The sequence below is a fragment of the Xiphophorus couchianus genome, chromosome 3, assembly GCF_001444195.1.
Source record: "Xiphophorus couchianus chromosome 3, X_couchianus-1.0, whole genome shotgun sequence".
NCBI lineage: Eukaryota > Metazoa > Chordata > Actinopteri > Cyprinodontiformes > Poeciliidae > Xiphophorus > Xiphophorus couchianus.
The window spans coordinates 5351454-5376349 of record NC_040230.1 but is presented as its reverse complement, the minus strand read 5'-3'; the positions used below and the strand labels follow the sequence as shown (position 1 = coordinate 5376349).

General features: G+C 37.1%; 1 protein-coding gene across 1 annotated transcript; it reads right to left on the bottom strand.

Annotated features, from left to right (window-relative positions):
- Positions 1–728: 728 nt before the first annotated feature.
- On the bottom strand, positions 729–24440 carry dpy19l1l (dpy-19-like 1, like (H. sapiens)). The gene is made up of 22 exons (XM_028012988.1): positions 24233–24440; positions 23790–23814; positions 23620–23707; positions 21391–21528; positions 20598–20718; positions 18342–18435; positions 18086–18143; positions 17694–17785; positions 15998–16097; positions 13744–13821; positions 11348–11434; positions 11179–11238; positions 10062–10142; positions 9678–9779; positions 8088–8159; positions 6128–6207; positions 5985–6009; positions 4801–4920; positions 3282–3456; positions 3056–3155; positions 1784–1909; positions 729–1710 (listed from the first exon to the last, which is right to left on the bottom strand). The coding sequence occupies exons 1-22, from the start codon at positions 24438–24440 to the stop codon at positions 1548–1550; spliced, it is 2193 nt and encodes a 730-aa protein (XP_027868789.1). The 3' UTR covers positions 729–1547.
- Between the last annotated feature and the right edge of the window lie 456 nt (positions 24441–24896).

Below are 24896 nucleotides of genomic sequence, written 5' to 3'. Positions count from 1 at the left end.
TTATGCCTCTGCCTCCATAATGTTTGGGTACATTTTTCATAAGTGTACCCACCCTGGCCAGAGGTTATTTCCATCTGAAGTAAGCAGGGCATATTTCACTGCGGGTTTGAAATGGGACAGATTTTTCCTGAACTTAATCGGCTTTGCTGTAAGAAGGCAAATGTGCTTCATTATCTTTATTTTCTTGGAGATTTTTTACAGAATTGTTCTTTTTAACTTCAAAACTGTAAAATCAAATTGAGCCCTGAACATGCAGAATATGTCCAAATGAAAAGGCAAAAAATTTGACTTGGTTCCAAAACGGTGTCAGACTGTTCATATTTACATCTTTATTCTGCAAATTTGTCAAGTTGAGGCTTTAAAAAAAAGCTTTTTAAACATTGTTCTAAAAAACTAAACTATGTAGCCTAAAACATCACAACAAAATTTCACATGATCTAAACGTGGAGGGAAGTAATGTAGCCAACAAGGAAACATTCTACATCAATGCTACAAATGGATCAGAGCTGATGCAGAACTGAAGTGTTTATATGTATATATATATATATATATATATATATATATATATATATATATATATATATATATATATATATATATATATATATACCAATATATATCTGCTTCAGTTAATCACCCACAATCCTGTGCTGCATCAGCCCAGTTTTACTTCACACTGCTAACGCTGGTACTTTGAGCATCCCTATTCTAGTAAAGACACGTGTAAGTTAAAGTACCCTGAATATGTAGCTTTAATAACAAGACTTCCTTTGGCAACAAACAATAATTCAAGAAACACAATATGAACCATTTTAAAGGCTAAACATTGGTATTTTACAAAACAAGTATATAAAAAGTGGTACCAGGGCAGTTTGAAGATGTATTTACATTTTCTTACCATATTCACCCCTAAAAAAGCTTCCAAATTACAAGGGCTCTTTTCTCATGAGAAAAGAGCCCGTATTTAGATCTTTCAACACTGTATGATATGTATTAGATTTAAAAAGCCTCCAAACACAGAGACATCCTAAAATCTTGAAGTTGCATGAAACTGCTCACAGAAATAAATTATAAAAATACTGTACTACAGAAAAACCTTTTCACTGTGCATAACGATAGAGGAAATCAGCTTTTTTTTGTCAAGTTTACAAACGGTATTACTTCACAGTATATGGACATCACCGACAGTTTCTGACTGAAGCGACAGTTATAAAGTTAAAAATGTAGGAAGGAGAATAGGGATGAATCCTTTAAAACAAGGAATAATCGTACCGGAGCCAAAGCAACAAGCTAAGTGAGAAACAGTGACACTTTTTGGCTTTCTCATATACCCGGACATGGACACAGTGACGCTTCTGGATCAGAAAAAAATACTTGAAAGTCACAAATACTAGGCTGTGTGGGCGGCGACTCAGGCTGGATTTATGCCATTTTTTCTGTCCTAAATACTGACACCACAGGTGTGGGAAGAAGAAACAGAAGTGTGAAATCAGGATAAAAAAGTTTGCTTGAACTTAATTTGGTTTGGTCCCGTCTCCTCAGAGCTGTTATCTCAGATCTTTGGGGACTCCGAGAACTTTGTAGACATCGTTGGAAAAGACAGTGGTGAAGTACGGCCACGGGTCGTTGGACATTTGAGTGCAGAAGGGAGTTTTCCCAACGTTGTCAGGGTCTTCTACGTCCCAGATCTCTGGCATGCTGCACCCGGGCCTGAAGAACAGAGACAGAGATGAAGACAAGCCCACAGCCCTAACCAGAGAGGAGGGGTCTGGGCTGGGCTTACCTGGTTCTCCTGGTGCACCAGGAATCCTCCAGGATGAAGAAGTCCACCCCCAGCTTCATTAGGTTTCGTTGAACTGTTTCACCGGACATGCGACTGTACATGGAATAGACCAGCTTGGTTCTCTCCCTGTGAAGAAACATGGATTTAAACGTTACCGTTAACAGAGTTAATACACTTTTCCCATGGCAATATTCAAGCACTTTTCAAGGTAATTTTTCTAACTTTTCCAGCACCACACTTTGGAGACAAAGACAAAACAAATGAACGAAAGAAGACAGTTTAAATTCACCATTAAATCGTATAATTCATTGCTATTTTTAACTGGGATGCACCAATCTACTTTTTTCATGTCCGATACCGATTCAGATATCTGAGGTTTAGTATCGGCTGATTCCGATACAAAATAAATCGTACTGAATTGGCTTAAAATGCTTCTTTTTTTGTATTGAATTCTGAATTTATTTGATAGCTTTGCAGCAGAACAGCACACTTAAATTCTAACTGACATAAAACAAAAAAAGTTTAGTCAAATTTAACTTCAGTGAGACAAAAAAATTTACTTGAAAATATCTGGTTTCAACCGCAAATAACGTAAAATTAGGCTTTTAATCAAACATTAAATTATTTCATTAATAAGCTGTGCAGCTTGAATATAAAGCACTTTCAGAATCAGAATCAGCGTTTATTGTCATCCTGCAGAAGCACAAAGAAATTTGTTTCAGTACAGCCCGTCCAAAAAAGACAAACATGAGACCAGGGTAGACGGGTGCCTGAGGCTGCAGCCATCATACACAAATTAAACGCTTTCCAAACCATGAAAACGTCTAAATGAAATTCAAGCATTTTATCAGCAAAAATTTATCGGTGCAAATTTCCTTAATTTTGGGAGATCGGTGATCGGCCGATGCTTACATGTGAAGCAGATCTTATCCCTCCGTCTCATCTACCCCAGCAAAGGTCTAAAAATCTCTTCTGCGTTCCTGTGAGAGGTTTGACCAATAAAACAGTCCCCCAGGTCACGTCTACAGTTAACAGCAGTTGCCAACTCAGCAACTCTTTTGCTATAATTAGTGACATTTCAGACAAAAAACTGAAATTGACCAATATCGGAATTGGCAGGTCAGGATTTTTAAAGATCGGTAATCAGAGGTCGGCCAAAAAACTGCATGAAATGCCGACCGCTGCCTACGGATCCATAAAAACAGCCCAGAAATGTGAAAATTTGTTCTTTGTCATCATGAAGCGTGAAAAACTCATGGCAGCTGAACTGACCTGAGACCAGCGTCTTCGTAGTGGGGGTGGTTGACGATCGGCCGGCCAGCAGAGAGCTTCACGCTGGCCATGGTGGGCATGGCTCCAGCAAACACAGAGTCTACACAGAACCACGACAGAACCCAGTGGAACCAGTTAGCAACAGAGCTGCTGTACATATGTGTCAAAATGAGATTTTCAGAGTGAATTTAATTGTATTTCTTGTGTTGTGAAGCTGTTGACTCACCATGCTGGGTGTTTTCCTGGATCCAGTCCAGCAGCTCCTCCTGCGGCAGGTTGCTGAACTCTCCAATGATGGCCCACTGGGCCTGCAGGTTGGCCACTCCCTGTACAGCCATCATGCCCAGCACTGTGAAAACTACAGCCTGGTGCTTGAACCGCTCACCAATCCAACCAAACAACTGGGAAAGGAATGGAGAGCGGACATATTTGATGCACAACATGGAGGTGGGGTTTTTAAAAAAATTAACTAAATTCCCAAAGTGAAATGAGTTTAGCTCACATAGACATAGAAAGTGTTAGTTTTGATTACCATAGATTACAGATAAAATAAAAATGTGGTTTCTTATATCGTTACAACTCTACATAAGACCAATAAAAAAGATATTTTAAAGCAGAAATGTCAGTCATAGTCATGTTCTGTACAATCTAAGTTTACAAAAAGTGTTCACAGTCCTTCCAGTGTTGTGGTTGTCAGTTTTGCTTGAGCACCTTTTCCAATGACAGTTTTTCCCTCCACTTGACTTTCCATTAAAATGCTTGTATACAGCGCTCATTGAAAAAGTGAGTGTGTCCATGACTCCTTTTTTTTTTTAACAATTGTACACATCTTATGACGAAAACGACCAAAAAATTTATTTTGGTTTTTCAAAAGTTATAAAAAGTAATTATAATATTATATATTATTATATATATAGTTATAAAAGTAATTCTTATTCTTATAGGCCAAAATCATAAGAAATAAATGCTTAATATATAACAAATAGCTTTTTAAACTGAATTAATCAAATTATTTTTTAAATTGGATTTAAAAAATACCCTGACATCCATACAATTTCCAAGAGCAGAGCTAGGAGACTATAATAATATAGTCAGTTGGCGTTTGTGTATTTAGAAACAATTAATGAAGATATAAAGAAAAGTTTTAAAATGAAAAGGAGAAGTTGAAAGAAGAAAATATAAAATATGAAAATATTATAGTCAACTCCGTCTCTCAAGTCAATTTGCTATAATATAAGAAACTAATCATCAATCAATAACCACATAGATACATATTTAACCACAAAACGGGAAATGTGCAGAAAAACCAAACAAAAACAAAAATAACATAAAAAAGACATATCATTGAAATGATGCAACACTCTACCTTTACAGCATATTACATTTTATTAAAAACTGATCTACTCTTTTTTGTGTTTCTTTAGACAGATCCATAAACAGAAACAACTTTCCACTTGTTTAGTTCTGATTTTGAGTTTTTCAAAATATCTCCGATCGTCTCAAATTATAAATGCAATCTCTTTTAATAAATAAATAATGCAGATGTTTTGGTAACACACTGCTATGTATTTAAACATATTAAAACCTGTGTTGGAGCAAGATAGAAAAGCTGTCCAGCAGAAAATATCAAGAAGCTAGTTGAGTGTGACACAATTCCCACATTACTGTGTTTATTTAGTTGGGCTAGTATTGTTCTAATCAGTGTCAGTGTTCAGTTTGTCGTGTCTTTGGGAGTGGAGGCCCACCTGTCGGGAACAGAGCAGTGACGCCATGATGCACATGTGCGGAGTGAGGAAGAGCTTCAGGCGCATGATGAGGATGGCCAGGACGGCGAAGGCTACCAGCTGCAGGCTGTGGTACACCATCTGCACAAAAACACACAGGGAAATGCATGAGTTTACGCCGACATTCACAACTTCTCACGCTTCCACAGCACGCACAATAAAAAGGACAGAGGTTGAGTGTTTGAGTTTAAGACACTCTGTGAACAGGAACAATATGTATTGGGTGACGTTCATATTTTCTATAAAGGTTGAATTTAACAAAATGCAAAATCAAACTCCTGACAACAAACAACTTTCTATTTGTGAGCAAACTCCAGAAGATTTACGAGTTAGAGGAACAAAATTACGGTAGATAACTTTACATGGAAAAATGTCTATTTCCTTCCTGGAGATCAAAAATAGAGGTGCAACTAATGACTATTTTAGAAATCAATTATTCTATCGATTATTGCAAAAATTAATCGGGTAAAAAAAAACAAACTTGTGCGCTCCACAGATTTTTCATTAAGAAATTTTTATATACATTATTAGAAATACATTAAAAGATGTAAATCAATAAATCAGTTCTTTCTGGTGTGACATTTACCTGAACTTTATCATTTACAGCAGATTTTAGAATAACATGAAGGTTAAAGGTTACATAAGCTGGTCTTTCATTTCATTGTGCAGATTATCTATTCCAAAAACACTAAGTCTTGCCAAACATTCTTAGTACCCTTAAAATATAATAAAACTAACTTAAAATCATAGAGCTTATTCACAAAAACACTTTTTCTCTCTATTATAAAGCCTGCATATTGAAATCAGCATTTGTAACCCAATTCATGTGTCACTGTTAGTTCTGTACAAAAAAATAAAGCCGTTATGTGAAAAATCTGGTGGGTGAGCAGTGTTACAGAAAATTACACAAGACGGCTGGGACAGGGATGAAAAAAGCAAGAAGAGTGGGATTTCACAGCAAAGGACAAACTGCTTCTCATTTCTGGGTAGAGACAAGAGGGATGAAAATCCCTTTGAGAGACAAAACCGACTGCAACGCAGAGGAGAAATATTCTGAAATCAGAGGAACAATGCAGCCAATGGCATCTGAGAACTGAATAAATTTAATCACAATTAAAAAACATAAAGGAACTTTATTTCCTTACCTCTCCTTTTGCAGCTACATCAGACCTGCAGAACAAAACAGATGAAGAAAAGAGACAAAATTATTTATTAGAAAATCAGAGAAAAAAAAACTACTTAGAATATTGTTAAATAAAAACAAAAGCATAGAGAAGGAAGGAGTCACCCTGTGAATTCATCTTCATCCTCCATGTTTGGAGACGTTTTTGCTTTTTGTGTCAGAGTCCGAAACAGATCCTGCACCGTCTGAGGAGGACAAATTAGGATTGGGATTAAAAGCAACGACTGTTGGATCTTTAATGTCATCACTGATTTTCTTGTTTTGTTTTTAGTGGTAATACTCCTTCAACTGCTTGCTCATGTACTGCCTGCTGTGCTCTGCCAAAAATGATTCATGTATTCTTAGCTTAGCGTGGGTCGGCATAATAAGATTAAACACCAAATGTTTTTTCTCTCTTATATTTTTTAGCAAGAAAAATCCTTGCAATAATAGATATTTTCTTTACTTCTCAGTTTAGAGAGAAAAAAAAAAGGTGTAAAAGCTGCAGGAGAGAAAACATTTTCATGTAGATTTCTCAAACTGAAGCGACACAACCTGCTTCCTTCATCCCAGCAGTTCGGTTTGGTTGTCTGCAAGCAGCTTTGTGTTTCCTGCATAAAAAGAGCTCTGAGGTTTAAGAAGCGATTTCATCTTCATGCAGGGCTGCACAGAACAGCAGCGGGTTTATAGTGAAACCTCCCGACTGTCTCAATGTTTAATTCATGATGCCACATGTGGGGAAATTCAATAAGCCTGAACAGAAGTGCTTAATAATCCTTAATAATCTCAGTGACTTTACAGAAGATTTTAGCTTCCTTCGGTGAGAGTTTGTTCACTAATTAGTTAATAAAGGAGATATTACACACATAATCTAGCAAACATACAGCAGATGGTTTGTCTCTTGGCTTCCTCGGATAATCGGTTGTTTTGCTGGGATTAGAATGGGATAAACTAAACAGGAAACAGTGCATCCCAGTAAAATAGAAGATCATTAAAGACTTTATTTAGTAATTAAATAAATGTAAAAAAATCAGAATTTAAATTATGACTGTAATTTGTAAAATGTCACAAAAAAAGTTTTGTTAAAAAAAAACATCTGTTCACAGAGTGCCATATCAAAGAATATTAATGGAAAGCTAAGTGGAAGGAAAAACTGCCCGCCACGCAGATCCAGTAATTCGTGCAAAAAAGGGCACAACAAGGTATATGTTGCAGTACAGGGCCTTACTCATCTCTGTGTTAAAAATGCTTTTTTTAATTAGTTTATTGTTCAGTTTTTCATTTAAGCCATAAGAATAAACATTGACAGAAAAAAGCACTTGAAATAAATTACTCTGTGTAATGAACGTAAATAATATCCCAGTTTCCTTCCTTGAATATAAAAACTGAAACCGTTTAATTTGGAAATTTTTTCACTTCGTTTGGTAGTTGGTGTCAAATGAACACATTTCATCCAAATCAAAGCAGCATTTAATGAATATAATCTGTCATATTATTCAGATCGATCAATGATTATTTTAATCCATCTCTGCTTTCTTTAATTCACCTTCATATGCCAAGTTTTTACCAGCCTGATTCCTGCTGGTTCCTAACTGGACCTTCTCTGAGGTAAAAGTAAAAGAAGGAGTTCACAAATGACAATCTGTCTTTTAAAGAATCTCTCTTTATTTGAATCAGTGCTAATCAAAGGCAGATCAGAGTCGTAAAATACTGGGTCACAGTTCTGATTTATGATTAAAATAATAAAGAATATACTGCATATTTACATATAATATCTGCTACAACATAAATGCATATCAGCAGCTTTAATATAATTTGAATAAATCTTTAATGTCAAACATTTCAGCTGTAATCTATTTCGATCAGCCTCTTGTTATAATGATTTCTAGAAACCTCCAAAGGTAAAACTGAAAGCTTTAGCTTTAGCTCATCACTCTGAGCTTTATTAGTTCAGATTATTAAAGTGAACTGAGGGAAACAGGCAGAAACAGAGCCTGACTTGGAGTGAAACAAATAATTAAAAGTGAAGGTTTTTCCTTAGAGGACTATACATTAAGTTTTACTTATTTTATGTGAGCAAACTCACCTTGCTTGCAATGAGAGCAACCACAAGCATGTTGACGGGCAGCAGCAACGTCTTCAGGTAACGAACCGGCGTCTGAGGGAGAGAGACACAATAAGGAAGTCAAAAAGAGAAATGTTTATTAAATGAAAAACTTGATCTTTATCCAAAATCCTCTACAAGATGAAACGAATTCAAAGATTTTTGAGTTTATTGATGAATTTGGGTTTTTAGTAATTTATTTTCATCATTCATTTTCTAATGTGGAATGATTACGCAACAAAAAAACACCAGCATTTAAGAACTGGACCAGAGTGTCAAAATACATCTCCACTGATATTTGAAGCCTTATGTTGGATCAGGGGTGTCCAAAATGCGGCGCTGTGGCCATTTGCTGCCCTTGGAATGATTCTCTGCGGCTGGTGTCCACAGTTTAATTAGACAGATTTATTTTACCAGACTGTTGATGGCGATATGTTCAAAACAAATTAAAGTTACATTTTTGTAGATAAAAAAATATTGCAGAAAAATGAAGTCTATAAATTGAAAACTTAAGCAGCAACACAAAATATTCATCTTTTATTAACCACATTTCTAGTTTTTTTTTTTTATTTGATGATGAATAGCACCACAAACCTTTTACTTGAAAGTGGAATTGGGTTCCAAATTTTATTAAATATCAGGATTAAAAAAGGGACCAATATCATTTTCTTATAACCTAGAATACATCAAAAATTATTTACAGAATCTGTCTGTATGAAAACCAGGTGAGGAGGTTTCATTTAAATATTGTGTATTTAGGTTTTTTCATTTGCATTTTTCACAACAAAATAATACAAAAATAAATAGTACCCATGATTACTTTTAACTTGACAGTTGTGACCCCTGTAAATTTCAGTCTTCATGTATTGTTTTGATCTTGTGTGGATTTGAGTAAAAATAAGTAACAAATTCAAGCTTGCGGAGCTAATTGTTTTGTTTTGTTTTCATAAATTGTTGTGGTATTTGTTGTAGAATCATTGGAGGAGCAACAAAGAAGAAGTCAATCAAAGCGAAATTCATAAAAGTTGTTCAATAAATAATTTGAAATAAGAAAACAAAGAAAAAGGAAAAAATGTTAACCTCTATATAACAATGAAATAACACAAAGTACATCAATTACAGATGTAAATGAAAAACACCTGCTTCTGAAATTAAGAGGTTTTTAATAATGACAACAAACCAAAACATGTCAAAGTAAGGAATTACAATACATTGCAAACACTTGCAGACTAAATGTGTAGCGAGTAGTCAGTGTGCTTTCATTCATATTCTGTTCAAGCTAAATCATTAAGTCAGATCAGCGTGCAGCACAAAGCTCGACTAAATCATCAGCTGTCAAGTTCTGCTGCGAGGGTTTTTGTTCCCTGTCAGCACAGATCTGGTTCCATCTGAACTCTGACACAAAGCAGCGGGAGTTTTAACATGTCTGACATCTAAAAAGATAACCAAGTGACATTTTAAAAGCAATTTAGACTTTCATTTTGGCTGTAAAGACTTGAATGCGACTCTGATCAGCTATTCAGAAACACAAAAATGAGCTCTGCTGAAAGAAAACTATTTAGTTCGACTTGCCTCAAACTCCATGAAGTCGAATTCGGCAGCGCAGGTGTACATCAGAGTGTGAAAGTCTTTGTAACTCGTGAATTTGGACTTGATCAGTCCACTGATGTGAGCCTGGAAAATAATAAACCTCTGCTTAAATACACAAAGTGCCAATTCTGCCCTAACATGGAACCCAACATGTGGTTTAATATTTTCAGTAGGTTGCAAAATGTTCAGTGTCTTAATTTAACCAATTTTGACATCAAGCATCACTTGTTCCTACTACTAGCTGTTTCTTACAACTTTTAAACATGAGCATTCTCTTAAAATATTCTAATCTTTTAATGTAGAGTCAAAATATCATCATCACATGGAAAAGTGGCAGCATTGAAACATGAAAACTTGGTATCTTACATCATCAGAGGCACCAAACACAGAGGAGAGCAGAAATTTGAGCAGAACTGTGGAGCCAACCCAAGCCAGTCCTTGCATCACCTGTCGATGAAAACATAAATTATTTTTCATGCAATCAAAGCCTCTCTGTAAAAAGCAACAAGAACAAGCTAATAAATAATTTACTATAATTACAAATACTATCCTAAATGCTATCTGCATCATTTCACCTCCCACTCTTGATTTTGCGTTTCATCACACAAATGCGTTGGCTGTGAGCAACAAAACACACCAGAAAACTCTGTGAATATAAAACAAGTCCTATAAACAAATCCCAAAAAAATCTCAGCAAATTATATAGTCAACAGTCATTTTGAAGTTGGGATCAACTTAAAAAACTGTTTTAAAATTAAAAATTGTTGCAGGAAAAACACTTGTCTAACCCAAGTCTAATTATTACCAACACATTTCATTAAACATGCTGCAAGAAACATGGAGACTCCACATAGAAAGGTCATGCAAACCCAGAAGCCTCTTGCTGCAAAGAGTCCTAACAACCATGCAGCCCTTCAGCTGCCTTTATAGTATTTTTAACATTTTGTATTTATAGATGTGACTCTAATGTTGTGACTTCCTGCATGTAGTGGTTGTATTTGCACTAAATCACAAGGGAGATATTTATATCAGTGCTTTTAAAATATGGTTTTTATATCCTTTCCAATCTCCTATCAGAAGGAAGCAACCTTTTTTGGCTAATACAACCTTATCCCTTTGGGAGAATTTAAGAGCTTTTAAATTTCATTCCTAATTTGTCAGTTTGCTCCTTAAATTAAAAAAAGGAATATATAAAAAGTGAACGACTGAATTTTAAATCCTTAACTCTAATACTGATGTAGTATTCAGAATTTAAGTGCATCAAACTAGAGGTTACTAGAGGTTCATAAATGTGTACTGTAAGAATATAACTGTTACCCAAGACCTGACATTATCAAATAATTTTGCATTTGTGAAGAAAACTTTACAACTTCGGTATTTCTGTTTGTTCTTTTCTCTGCAAACGCAAAATAATAACATCTAAAGTATCACCACAGTACATGCTTGAAATGATGCGTGAAAGGACAGCGTTATTTCTTCTCACCCAGAGGATAATGCCAGGTTTGAACATCTGAATGAATTGGTTCCTCAAAGCAATGATTACCTAAACAGAAAAAAAGACAATTAAACACTTGTTTGAATCTGTTTCTGTATAAAACACATAGATTCTTACAAGCACATCGTAATTTGATATTTGCACGTCAGAAACTCACCCAGATGGAAATGAGCGAAGAGGCGTAGAAAGACGTGAGGAGCATGGAGTTTCCAAACATCAGGACGAAGCAGACGCCGAGTGTGATCTGAGAAAAACGGAGAACAAGTGTTTTCTCTCAGTGTGAAACCTGTAACTTTATGTTTGTAATTGATCTGTGTGATCACATAATAACACTTAGAGACTGACAATGACAGTGATCTCATACAGTATCACTTTATTAATGCACCCTTAGGGAAATTTGCCTTGCAGCCAAATGAAAAACTAACATCACAACCACTCTATGTGAGTAGTTACAACAGAAATAGAAACGCAACGGAAAACATCAGACTAAAATGACAAACCAATTATAGCTCATCATATTTTAAATTTATCTGAATAATAGCCTGAATAATAAAAGTTGGTGCTTGCTTCATGCTTTATTTTATTCAACTGTCTGTAAAAGATTTTTGTGGCACATCAGGTGACATTAGACCAGAGATTTTGTCTGCCACCGTCACTGCTGTCTCCTTACTATACTCTCTACTAGTTTCAGTAGTTTCCTTTGGTCACAGAGAACAAAGCTAAATAATATCTGTGTCTTAGTACAGCAGCAGGGTGGTCTGGGATATCTGCATTAAGTGACAATAATAGATCTAACCAATGCATTAAAATGGGAATTCACAGCCACAAGCAGAAAATAATCCCATTCAACAAAGTCTTAATACTTAATCCCAGTGAGGTGTGGAAAACCGAATCCCTCTCCATTGTGCAGACGTTGATCACCAACTGGGGTTGCTTAGGATTGAGGGGGTTTTCAGCTGTTGCCAGTGGGTTTTTGATAAAGCAGTGTAGGATTACTGTAGCAGTTTTTCAAAAAGGGGTAAGCTGTACACAGAGAGGCAGATGTAGTGTGCGCTTTGGGCCTCTTTATTAAAGTGCCACAGCCAACACGGCTGTATGACATGTATGACAACAGTGACAGTCACCAGAGCCCAAAGGAAAACCTTGGAGAGGCGGCGGAGAGTCTCATCATGGTGGTGCAGCAACGGCATGATCCAATTAAGCCCGTCACAATAAGCAATAAATCAATTAATCGCATGATAAATTAAAATAATTTCCATTTGGACAACAGTTGTTAAAGAGATATTCTCTTAGTTGAAAATTATCTCAAAATGGCAATATTATGTTTTATCACAATAATTTCTGGGACAAATAATAAATCAAAATTTGTTATTGTGATAAGTCAAATAAAGATGCAAGATCATGACAGTACTAAAGTAACTGGTTTGTTTTCTATGGGTCCTTTCACCTGGTTTGGGTTCTGAGTTTATGCAATTTTACTGTAAAAGTCAACATTTGAATGTCTGGTAATGTTGCATTTAAAAGAAAACTGATACACACATGTTTTATTTAAAAAAAACATCCAGACAGTAACAATATTTAAATTATTCTCTGATTTATTATCATAAAAAATAAGCATTTAGATCAGGGGTCTCAAACTCAAGTCCTCGAGGGCCACAGACCTACAGTTTTTAGATGTGCCACAGGTACAAAACACTGGAATGAAATGGCTTAATGACCTCCTCCTTGTGTAGATCAGTTCTCCCAGCCTTGCTAATGACCTAATTATTCTATTCAGGTGTGGTGCAGCAGAGGCACATCTAAAAGTTGCAGGACTGCGGCCCTTGAGGACTGGAGTTTGAGACCCCTGATTTAGATCAATTTATGTTTTTTCCCTTCTAAGTATTCAAAAATTGCAGCTTTTTCCTACCAATTTACTTCTTAATTATATAAACCAAACACCTAATAGAGTAAGCACTAACCGTTTCATCCGCTACATGCAACACTGCATGTGGTAGAAGACACACACGTCAAAACTGTGTCACTTCTATTTCAGTGGACAAAGCCAAAGCCATCGTCAAGCTCTATAAATTATGCACAGCCATATGCCTTCCTGTCCCAATCTTCCCGTAAAGGAGCTTCTCCTTATCTGCTGCGGCCACAGACTGCAGCTGAGAGCCAGGCAAGCAAAGGATTAGGGTGACAGGAATGTGGACCAGAGGAACAAACGGTCGCATTCCCTTATTTTCGGAGTTTACTGTGGTAAAAGGGAACGGTGCATGAGCAGTGATACTGTTAATGTCATAGAAACCCATCCCTGTGTCTGCCGGTTCTGTTCTCTTGTCTTATGTGATATTCTTTCAGCTAACACTTTCAGAGATAACACAACATGTCACACCTCAGAGGTAATCAGCTGGGAAAATGTTTGTTTTATGCAAAATACAGAAATGCTTTCTTTCATGCCTGTATTGACAAATCCAAGCTGTCAATGTGCAGAATTGAGTTACAAAAGAGGAAGCATAATCATTAACATGTTTACTGATTAACGTAGGAAGACATGTAGGTCTGCTGTACCATGTGAGTGACCAGGATGGACTGCATTTTAGCAGCAGCAAGGTAGCCCAGGATGTAGGACGCAAACAGTGAAGCCACCTGGAACACAGAAAGAGCAGAAACCTTAGGGAGGAAAACCTGCAGCGTGTCAGACAAAACATTATTTCAATGTAAAGGAACAACTTCTAGTACAGCAGACTCTGGATTTAAAATAGAAGAAAGCCTTTAAACAAAACCATCTTTTATTCTAGAAGGACAATCTCACACTGAAAAAACCCTAAACGCTTTATTTGCTGAAATATGTACAAATTTGGATAATTCTGGCATTACTTCTTGTTTGTCTGAGGTGTAAATATCATGTGACACAGAATCCCATTTCTGTTAGCAACCAAGACAAGAGACAATATGCATTCAAGTAAGGCTGAGCCTCATAAACCAGAAATAAAACAGCTTCTCATCTTAAAATTACTCACATCTTTAAAAGTTTAAAACAGCTCAAGCTGTGACAAAGACTCTTAAAACTCTTTCTCTTGTGAATTGTTGAGAAAATTAAGTTGGTTGTGTTGGGAAAACAAAGAGATAAATGTAGTTTTAACAGCAGAGATCTCTCAACGATAAAACTAACTTATTGTTTTTTCTGTGAAATTATGCTAATGAATAAAAGATAAATACGTTTTAATGATCACACGTTTACCAGAGGGGTCAGGTGTTTGGTAAACATTTAAAATTATTCCATTGAGACATGAAATTCTCAGGAGGATGTAAAAACAAACTCAGAGGTATCTGACCCAGCGTTAAAAGATGCCTGGAATTTAGAAGTACTACAAAAAAGAAAACCCTGCAAGAGAAAAACACATAGCCACACACACACACACGCACCCCTCCACACACACCCCCGCACACCCACACGCACGATCAAGGACATGTTTCCAAGGATGCATTGCAAAGGATGCAAATCGGTTTAAGCTGTGGCTGCAGGGAGTCAGGATGAAACAAGATGTAGCGAGAAGAGGTTTGGCTACTTCTTTTTCAAACTACTTTCCACACATTGGGCGATGAATTAGATACAGTTGGGCAGCAGAAGAAAAACGGCTTGGTGGAAACTATAACTCATACAAACAGAGCAATTTCATACTTTTTCAGAGTAAGCTGAGGAAAAGCCCAGGAGTAGTTTCTAAACATAGAGCGGTATAAAAAGTGTGCAGCAGCTCTGTCAGATTTTGCTCAGTAGGTCTTCAGTTATGATCTGTGCTTCTGTGGGGCCGTGTTGGTACAATTAGGTTAAACTGACAGCTACAGCAATCACATTCCTTAGGTTCCCATGGAAAGTTTACTCCAGGGTATCGGAGAGATCGTCCATCATTCCACACAGGATGAGCAGTGTTGCTTTAAAGCTGGATTCAGAACAATGAATGTGATCTTTATTCTCTGTTTCAAAAACCTCCCAATTTTTAAGTCACAATCGACAGGCACTGCGCCGCTACCTAGCCACCCTAGCAGAGATCCTGCATGTTTGCTCAGCTGGTTTTACTGCTGTATGCACAGACAAGTGTTTTGTTGTTGACTTATTATTCAGACACCACCTGCTGCATTCTTGTTGGTTGTGCAGGAGGCTCTACTTCTGCTTTTCAAAGATGTATGTTTGCATAATTGCACATCTGTTTGCAGCCATTTTCACATGCGAGTGTGAATGTTGAGTTGGGGGGCATGGGATGCAACAGTTTACTTGGATTTAAAGTGACAAGACGCCCTAAAAGCGCTCAATCTGAAAGGAGCTCAAAACAGGCAGAACTGAGCACTAAAATCTCCTTATACAAGAATGAGTTTGCCCCAAAAATGTAATGAAAAATATTTTGTAAAGCCCGCAGACCACTCCTAACTTCTTCAAAGAAGCAAAGTCCCCTGTAGGAAATGGTTTAGATGGTTAATATCTTATCTGAATGTGATAATTCTGCTTTAGTATAAATCTAGATTACTTGGTCCAAGAGGATGAAGCTTAGAATGTATCAAAAGAGTTCAATAAAAAGCTTAGTCAGGCTTTCACGTTATTTGCAGGTGAAACAGAAGCAGGACACAGTGCACCACCAGTGATCTTCCTGCATGTAACACTGAAGCGTTTTCCTGTCCTTCCCGACTCCTCTGCTGTCTTCTTGCTTTGTTTCTCTCATGCTCAGCAACAGCGTTTGTCAGGAGTGTCCTTGCCAGAGTATGATGTTTGTTCCCAGCTTATATCCTTAATCTACCAGCCCTGCACACATTCCCTGTCTCTCTTTACCTGAGTGAGCAGCACAAACTGGGCGAACTGCCAAGGCAGCATGAAGCATAAATTGGAGATGCCCAGAGCGATCATGGCTGTCCTGCCTGGTTTTCGTACGCTGCGGAAGAAGAGAGAGGGAGGAGGTAAAAACATAATTCAGAGCTGAGAATCTAGAGGAGATAAGAAAAGCCGTATTAAGATGCCTGAGAAAACAGACACGTTCAATGGCACTATTAAAAAAAACACTGAACCTCATTATGTATAATGTCACTCAGAAGAGAGAGCCTTTACCATAAAGCCGATGCAGAGCGGCTTCCTAACAGGTCTCACCCAGAACAAAGTGTTATTCACAAGATGATACGACATGACAGGGTAATGTTTCACTGCGGTAAGTGCTGCAGCTCCTCTGAGAGCTTCCTTCAGAGTGCCATTTAGCTGATAACCGGAGCAGAACCTCGTTTCCTCAAAGCACAAAAGCAGTTATATAGCTATAGACTACCAACACAAATTACACAAAGGGTTTTATTCGAGAATACACTGACGGCTTAATTAGAAACATCTCGGTATTAATGGAATTATCCCTAAGAGGAGGACATTCTCCTTCTGTTTTAAGGTTTTATGCATCCAGATGTAAAATAGTATTCTGGTCTTTGCCAGGTTAAATTATTTAAATCTGACCAAAAGTTTACAAAAGCACACAACAGTCATTAAATATTCAAGAAAGACAAAATGGGTGAAAAGTTCAATCCTATGAACCAGAAGAATGGAGAATGTAGTGGATTATGTCAGTGTGCTGGCATAATCTCAGCTGAGAAAGAGATTTTCTCCTTGAAACAAATCATACTTGCTTGTTCCTTTTATATTTGAACTTTTTCCGACCCCAGAGAAACAATAAACTTTCACTGTTAACATGGAAGACACAATGAACTGAAAAAAAAATCTAAATATAGTTGAACTAATAAAAAAGGGGATGTTGGGCTTTTTAATCCAGGGTTTCTGCAGGCTTCACCAACTCTAACTTAAGACGTTTTAAGACCAGTATGAATGAAATTCATGACCTGTTTCAAAACATAAACGCACAAAAGAAAATCTAAAATAAATAAATTGAATGCGTTGCCAACATAGGTGAGCCAATGGTTAAGATGAACATAATCCAGCCAGCTGGTGATTAATTTGCACTTACCCATGATAAAATTAAAAAAAGCTATTTACCTTTAGCAGCTATTAGCAGCTAGTTAGTGCCTCAAGTCACAGAAAGCAGAGAGGATGTTTGCGAGTACTCCAAAGTTTTGCGAAAGTACCGCAAAGAAAAACAGAAAATCACATCAAATATTAGAGATTAAATAGTCCTGCAACAACCAAATTTAAGATCTGAGGTTAACTTATTTTCTTCCCCAATGAATTTAAGATATTTTAAGGCCTTAATTTTAGATATACGAATTTAAGACTTTTTAAGGATGTACAGACACCCTGTAATCTAATGTCCTAAATATAGGGATACTTCGAATATAGGATTGATTTGGTATATTACAATGACAGAAAGTAGTTTTATTAGTTTGAGGAGACAGCTGTTAAAGAATGTCTGGAGATGATCGTTGTAAAAGGTCAGTTGACAAAAGGAAAGAAAAATCATCGTCCAATCATTGAAGCGCTGGCTATGTGAGTACAGTACTGACAGGTGAGTGTTAACATGACAATTGATTTGTGCATTTACCGTAGGATGTAGGTGAGAAGCAGCATCTGCAGGACTAGAAATGGGTACGCAAAACTCTCCCTCAGGGGTGGAGTCCACATCACACGAGTGCTCTGATTTCATACAGAAAGAAAATAAAGGACAATCAAACGGAAGTGGATTACAGTTTATGAAATGATTTAAAAAAGCAATGAATTTCTATATTAAAAAAAAAAACAGGAAGGCAGGTAGTTTTCATGTACTGACCTAAAAAAAGCTATACAATCTGGCATATGCAATAGAAAACATGTCACTTCATGCATGTTAAAAAGGAAACTGCAGCTAAGCAGATCTCTGATTTTCAAACTCTAATTTCTGCTCTGCTCACAGTAATTGGTGTTGTATTTTTTAGTTGTTAAAGAAAACATACTCACTTCACCATGATTGAAGAAAAAACACAACGTGGAGACAATTCCCCCCAGTCTGCTTCCACTGGATAGAAAAAGAAAGAACACATAAAAACTTCAGGGACAGCAGATGAGAGATGGGAAAAGAAGTTTTCTAGTTGATGTTTTAAATACAAAGAATGATCAAGAACAGAAAACAAATGATCACTCGACACATAAATTGGCATGATCTTTGCTTTTCTCTGCTGCTACAGGGCAGAGCTCAGGGCAAACATGAACTCACCTGAGGTAAGCTCCATAAATAAAGAAAATGCTCATCATTGCGCCATTCAGTAGGAAGACACAGGCTACGTAGAAATATGCAGGGTCGCCCAGTCCTGATGTGCACCAAAAAAAAAACATAGTCACATTTTACAGTCAACAGATTAATTTGCAACTAAAGGATGTTTGGCCAGTGGGCAGGAAAAACTACTTCAAGCTCAACTACTGACATTTTCAGCTCTGTAAGATCTGAAGCTCCTCAGGTTGGTAAAATTAGGTCAGGCACATATAGCTCACACAAAAGATAATATATGTGAGGTGCTCTGCTTTTCCCATGAGGACAAGGCATACTCTGATTCACTGCTGTAGATGTTTTGGTTAAAATACCACTCTGAGGCACTGTACATCTGTTTTTGAAATATTTTGTTCACCAACAAAATGCACAATTATACTTTCAGCTTGCAAGTTAATATTGCATTTTATAGCTCTTTCAGAAAAAACAACCTGATTTTGAGAAGGTTTGCATTAAGATTTCTCGACAAGTTGTCTCTGCCAAACTGTACATTTGGAAGGAAGTGCCTTGATTATATAAGACTAAAACTAATAAATCTGTCAAGTTTATTTGTGTAGCACATTTCCACAACAAGGACGTTGAAAGTGCTTTACACCATAAAACATAACAGAGTAATGAATTATGAAATAAGCAATAAACAGTACATTTTGTCAAATGGCATTATCAAAATCATCAAGCAAATACACAATTTTCTGAGATACAGGGAGCCAGTGGAAGGAGTTTAGAAATTTTAGCTATGTGTTCCTGGTTTTAGTGAGAACTTGAGCAGCTGAAGCCTTCTTTTATTTGTTGATTTTATGTGACTTTATTTGTATAGAAAAAGATTGCAGTTCATCCTGAGAACACCATCCCCACCATGAAACATGGTGGTGGCAGCATTGTACTAAGAAAAACTAGCTGGAGTCAATAGGAGATGCATGGACTTGAATACTGGTCAATACAAATGAATAATACAGAAAAATACAATCCTATAAGAAATCATGTAGAGGCTGCAGAAGACTTGAGTCTGTGGTGGATTTTCTACTTCCAGTAAGACAACAAGAAACAAACAATCAGAGTGGAAAGGACCAAGTTCAGTACTCAAGAGCCAGTGTCCTAAATATTTTAGAAGTGCTTCTTCTTCTGATGATTTACCTCCTTAATTTGTAACCCGGTTCTGCAGAGGCTGCACAAAGAGACATTCATTTGATACAGATGCTGTGAGATCCAATCTGACTGATTCTGAGACTAATTCACAAAGACAAGTGGGTGCAATTTTTGAATTTTGAGGTTTAGAAAGCTGGTAAAGATTTGTCTGCTTATACAGGATGTTAACTCATGAGTGCTGAATACAAATATATGCTCAATCTCACAGGAGACTAAAAATGAGCACTGTTAAAATCGGTTCCTCTTAAGGCTTCTAGCAGAGTAAGAAAAAACAGTGAATCTTATTAAGGGTGCAATAACTAACAGGTCGTCTGTGTGTTGACGTGATCCTTCGATGGCCTCGTGTGGCTGTGAATCACAGAAAAAACAGCAGCTGGTCTAAATATGGAGCGCATACTCACTGCTTTCTGCAGTGTCGCTACAAATTTCACAAAAATGAAAACGCCGGGTGACAGATTTTACTGAAAACGCAGGATGGCTGTGCATCAGGTTTGTGTAAACACTGTGAAAACAGACTGTTTACAAAGGCCCTGCTGCTTGCACTAATGAGACAGAACAGAGACTGCAGCTGCTGACAGCAACACATTTAAATGGATTCTTAAGATTTTCTTCATCACTGGATGTTTATTAAAAAAAGAAACACTAAAAGGAAGCGGTGCTTTACTGTTGTACATTTGCTATGATTAAACAGATTATCTTTTATTTGACAAAGAAATAAACAAAAAAGGCTCTTCATCATAAACCACAGACAGCTGTTATCAAATAAGACATTTTACTGGGTGATTAGTCCAAGAAATTATTGCAACAAATGATAGCATTGTCATTTGGAGACCAATGTTCTCTAACAGCAAAAAATGGCTAAACTAATTTCTAAAGAACTGGAACTAAAAGACATTTTAAATATCCAAAATAAATGAACTATGAAGTTTCTGTAAACAAACTAACCCTTCAAAATAAAAATTATATAGTTTAGTGCAATGCAGCAGATTTTCTGAGTGTGTGTGTTTGAGTGTAAGAGAGAAAGGTAGCTCAGGATGGGGCTCCATGGCAACCGAATACCTTCACAGCTATCCACAGGAGTGAGTCCCTCTCCTCTGTTAATGGACCAACACGTCTTAGTGGGGATCCCACAGTAGCCCATAACACCTGTGTACATGCGGTACCAGCTGGCCAGGACCACCTGAGGAGAGGAGAGAGGCAGTGAAAAGCTTGATCGAACAACACGTTTTCAAAAGGCTTTTCTCTCTCCTCTCAGAGGAATAATCAAAACAGTCTGACGGCTTTATGCTCTTAACAGGATTCTGGGTTTCTGATACTCTTCACAGAGGTAATTATACTGTCTAAGTGATTTTATTAACAACTGATGACCTTCAGTTTCCTTCAGGTATAAACAAATAGACAGAAACACCAGTTTTTATAATTATTAGGACAAAACAGTAGAATGAAATAATCGACTTAAGTCTGGAAATGAAGAAACATCCCCATATCAGAAGTCAGAGCAATAGCTTAAAACAACTGGAATGTGTTCACATGCAAACTCTATGCAGATGATACTACTATATATTATGCATCTGTAAAATCAATATCTGAATTTACTTTAATCTTAAACAATGAATTAGAAATCATACAGAAAAGGGTTCTAGATAATAAATTAATAGTAAATACATTAAGGACAAAAAATTTGTTTCTCCAGTCAAGTGAAATGTTAGACAAAAGATGTCGTATGGACAAAAATGGTTGCAAAAAGTCTTACCAGCTAAGGTGCCAACAAGTGTTGCATCCCCAGTGAACGGAAAGAGTAATATAGAGACAATACAACACGTAAAATATGTTTATAAAACATTAAAGTTACCTCTGGGTAGAGATTGAACCTCTTCAGAGTGTTAATGACCAGAGGATACTCGGTTAATCGATCGTTCATGATCATATGGAGTCCATCCAAGAACGAAGGAGCCTCGATGATGGTCTTGTAGTAGGAATAGTACAGACCCTGGAATCAAAAAGAAAGATCAAGAAAAATCTATACGATAAAAGCAGGATGAACAACAAGAGAAAGTAAAACCCAACAAACTTATCCCTGAGAAAACACTCTTTTATTTTTATGTTTACACACCAGATCGGGGTCATCTCTAGTGTGTGTACACAAAAGTGAAAGTTGACCTTTGCTCCAACAAGATTGATTTTGTTTGGTAGTCAAATGAAAAAAAACCCCAAAATGTTGGGAAATGACAAATTCTGCTGCCTTGTCATCAAAACTGGCTTTTGACCTTTTTATCTTGTTGCTCAACATCCATTTAATTCCCACCCTCAAAACATGACATCCGTCTGACAAGCACAGGGCTGCTGCGATCTGAACCATCATGTCCGGTGTGCTTAATCTGATCAGTACTTTCTAAAATCAATGTTACTACTATGTATTTATATTGTTAAAATGTGTGGAAGCTCACATTAATTTGCAGCATAGAATTGTAGATGTGTCCTGATCAACTGAGGACTCACGATGACAGGAATTATCTGAACATTTTATTCCTTTGAATGTTTATATTCATATATAAAACTAAATATAGCTTGACAATCTCACAAGTACAGGACAATCTGGAAACTACATGCAGGAAGGATTTTACTATGACTCAAGCCTAAGTGCAGCAACATCATAACGAAACAAAAGAGAGAAGTACTCAAAAATGCTTCTGCAATCCAGTACAAAATAAGAGATAAAATGGAAATTTTTAGGATGGATCAACTTTCTTCCACAACAAATGCTACAAGCCCCAGGGTTCATTTTCAGTTTGATTACCGGTAATTGCGAATACCAACCAGACTACACACAACAAATAAAAATCTCATAGCACTTCCTAATAAAATGTCTACTGAGTGATAGTCACAAACACAAAAATTTTGAAAAATTGACCAAAGAATATCAGAAGAATATCGGCATGCAAACATGGTACACAGCAATTTACAGTAGAGTGACCTACTCTAATAGGCAGGGTTTCGGACAGTTTTTGTATTTTATAAAATATAAAATTACATGTAGGTTCTGGTACTCAAGGACAATACAATAAAAAATGAGTAGAAATTAATAACATCACACCAAATTTGGGCAATTCCCATGACATAAAACCTTGTAAGCCAACACTGACTGTACGACCAATAGCCTTACTGTCATTTGTTCACCGTTCAGAAAAGTTAACTAGAGGCTGGTAGAGTAACTAGAACTTGTATTCAAAAGTAAAAAGTGTGGCGCAGTAAAACAACTCCTAAAAGTGCCTTTTTCCTACCCAAATACAACTACATCCTATGCACCTCTGGTTATAAACACTTTCTCTGCTTCTCATTTACTATAAAATATGAAATGACAATCTGAATTGAATCTGGAAACAGACAAATGTTCCAGATCCACAGTGGTCAGCGTTTATCACTAGTGGTGGAAGGAGCAGTGGTGAACTGGTGACCGGGTCATTGGAGTGTGAAGAGCGAAGGCCGGTTATACGGTTCGATCCAATAGATTAGCTACTGTTGCTCATTTTTTTAAAAGATAGTAATGCTGGTTCTCTGAGTATGGACCCTAAGGGGAAATTGGTAAATACAACGCAACAGCTACTTTCTCGTGCACATCAGAGAATAATGTGACAACACATAAATAGCCTTTTCTTCCTTGAGCTTTTGGACATTACCAGATATATACTTGTGTTTTCAGGAAGTTTGATAAATATCATTGTGTATAATCATATGATTCAGGATATTGCTTGGTTGGGTACCAATATCATCTGGTGTGCATGAGAAACTAACTCTTTATTTGTTTACTTCTCTATACACTGTAAATTAGAAAGGTGAGAAAATACGCAAAGCTTTGGCAGGATATCCATGATGGTCATAATATTATGCCTGATCAGTGTATATTCCTCATTTTAGTCGATTAATTAATTAAATCATTGTCCATTAGTTGTACCTTTAAACTGGATTAAAAAAAAACAACATTCCTCACTTATTCAAACAGTAGCATGTTTTACAAAACTGTGGAAAGAGTCACCATCAGCTATTAAAGCATTTCTGATAAAACAAGAATGTAACTACTTACCATTTCTGTTCGGAAAGCCATTTCTTTCTCCAGGTTCGACAGATGTGAAAAGTGTCTGTCATTCTCAAAGAGCTGAGACAGATGATACCTGGTCACAGGAAGAGGAGAAGTGTGTAAACAAATAGCAAGTAAGCAAAACGTGTGTGTGTCTGGTTGTTGCTGCAGCTTACCAGTGCAGATATCCAGTCAGCCCAGCTGTGGGCAGAGAGATCGAAAACTTTGTGAAACTGGTGAAAATGGGTCAGTAAACAGCAAATACACAAACACTCGTAAAACCGCACAGGTCACGATTCAAATGTGATTGTTGAACCATCAGTATACTATTGGGTTATTATAAATGGATATCCAGGAGTGAAGTTAATGTGGAAAACCTGTCTAACCCGGTCTAACCGGTGAATAACGCAACTAAAACAGAGCGGAAGTTATTTATATGAGAGTTTAACGACATAGACTACCGGAGAGCTAGCGCTTGTGCAAGCTAACAGTTAGCCTTGTGATGGTGAACCGAGATAATTTCCCTGATTTCCCGCTGTAACGGCACCAGTTGACCAGTGTTAGCCCCCGTTAGCTTGGGTTTTATCGGCATGCTAGCAGGCTAAAGCACCGAACTTACCGAGAAGGACCGTGACAGCCAGGCTCCAGACCGACGGCGAAGTTAGCCCGAGCTTGTGTCCGATTATCGACAGCCCGTCTGGATGAGAGAAAGCCTTGTTGTCCCTGCCTGGTCGCCTAATGTTACTTTTGCTGTGGGGTGAAATATGATGAAGGGTCTGGGTTTGACCGGGACTCTTCCCGGTCTGTTTCCTGGTTTTAGCCACCATGACTATGAGGAGCGGAGCTTCGGGGAGCGAGCTGAAAGAGCTGAGGGGTGTGAGCGCTGAACAGCTCCACCGCCGCTCCTATCTGCCCCTCCAATCTGGTTTACTACCTGAGTGATGCTGTGACTGACTCCTCGTACAAGTGTTATTACACCGCGCCCCCTGTTGGTGGTTTAGTCGCACTACAGTAAGCTTTTAGGTGTAGCCATGGCAACGCAAAGGCTCAGGCTCCTGGATAAACGCTATGCGTCCTTCTACAGGTTACATTTAGAAACCAAGCGAAGAAAACTACAAACAAAATAAAAAGAAAATAGCACATCAGAGAGCAGCGGTATGAAATAAAAGGCATTTCAGACACAGAAAAAGTAACCTACAAAAACTGTTAAAATATAATGTAAAAAATAACGTTTTACACAGTTAACAAAAGAGCGCAGACAAAATAAAGACATAATAGTTTAT

Coding starts and splice junctions, on each gene's coding strand:
- dpy19l1l (XM_028012988.1), bottom strand. CDS start 24,440: ATGGTGGCTAAAACCAGGAAACAGACCGGGAAGAGTCCCGGTCAAACC. Junction 3,457..4,800: donor CACTGCTCTGTTCCCGACAG/GTGGGCCTCCAC, acceptor TTCCTTTCCCAG/TTGTTTGGTTGGATTGGTGA. Junction 1,711..1,783: donor TGGTGCACCAGGAGAACCAG/GTAAGCCCAGCC, acceptor TCTGTTCTTCAG/GCCCGGGTGCAGCATGCCAG.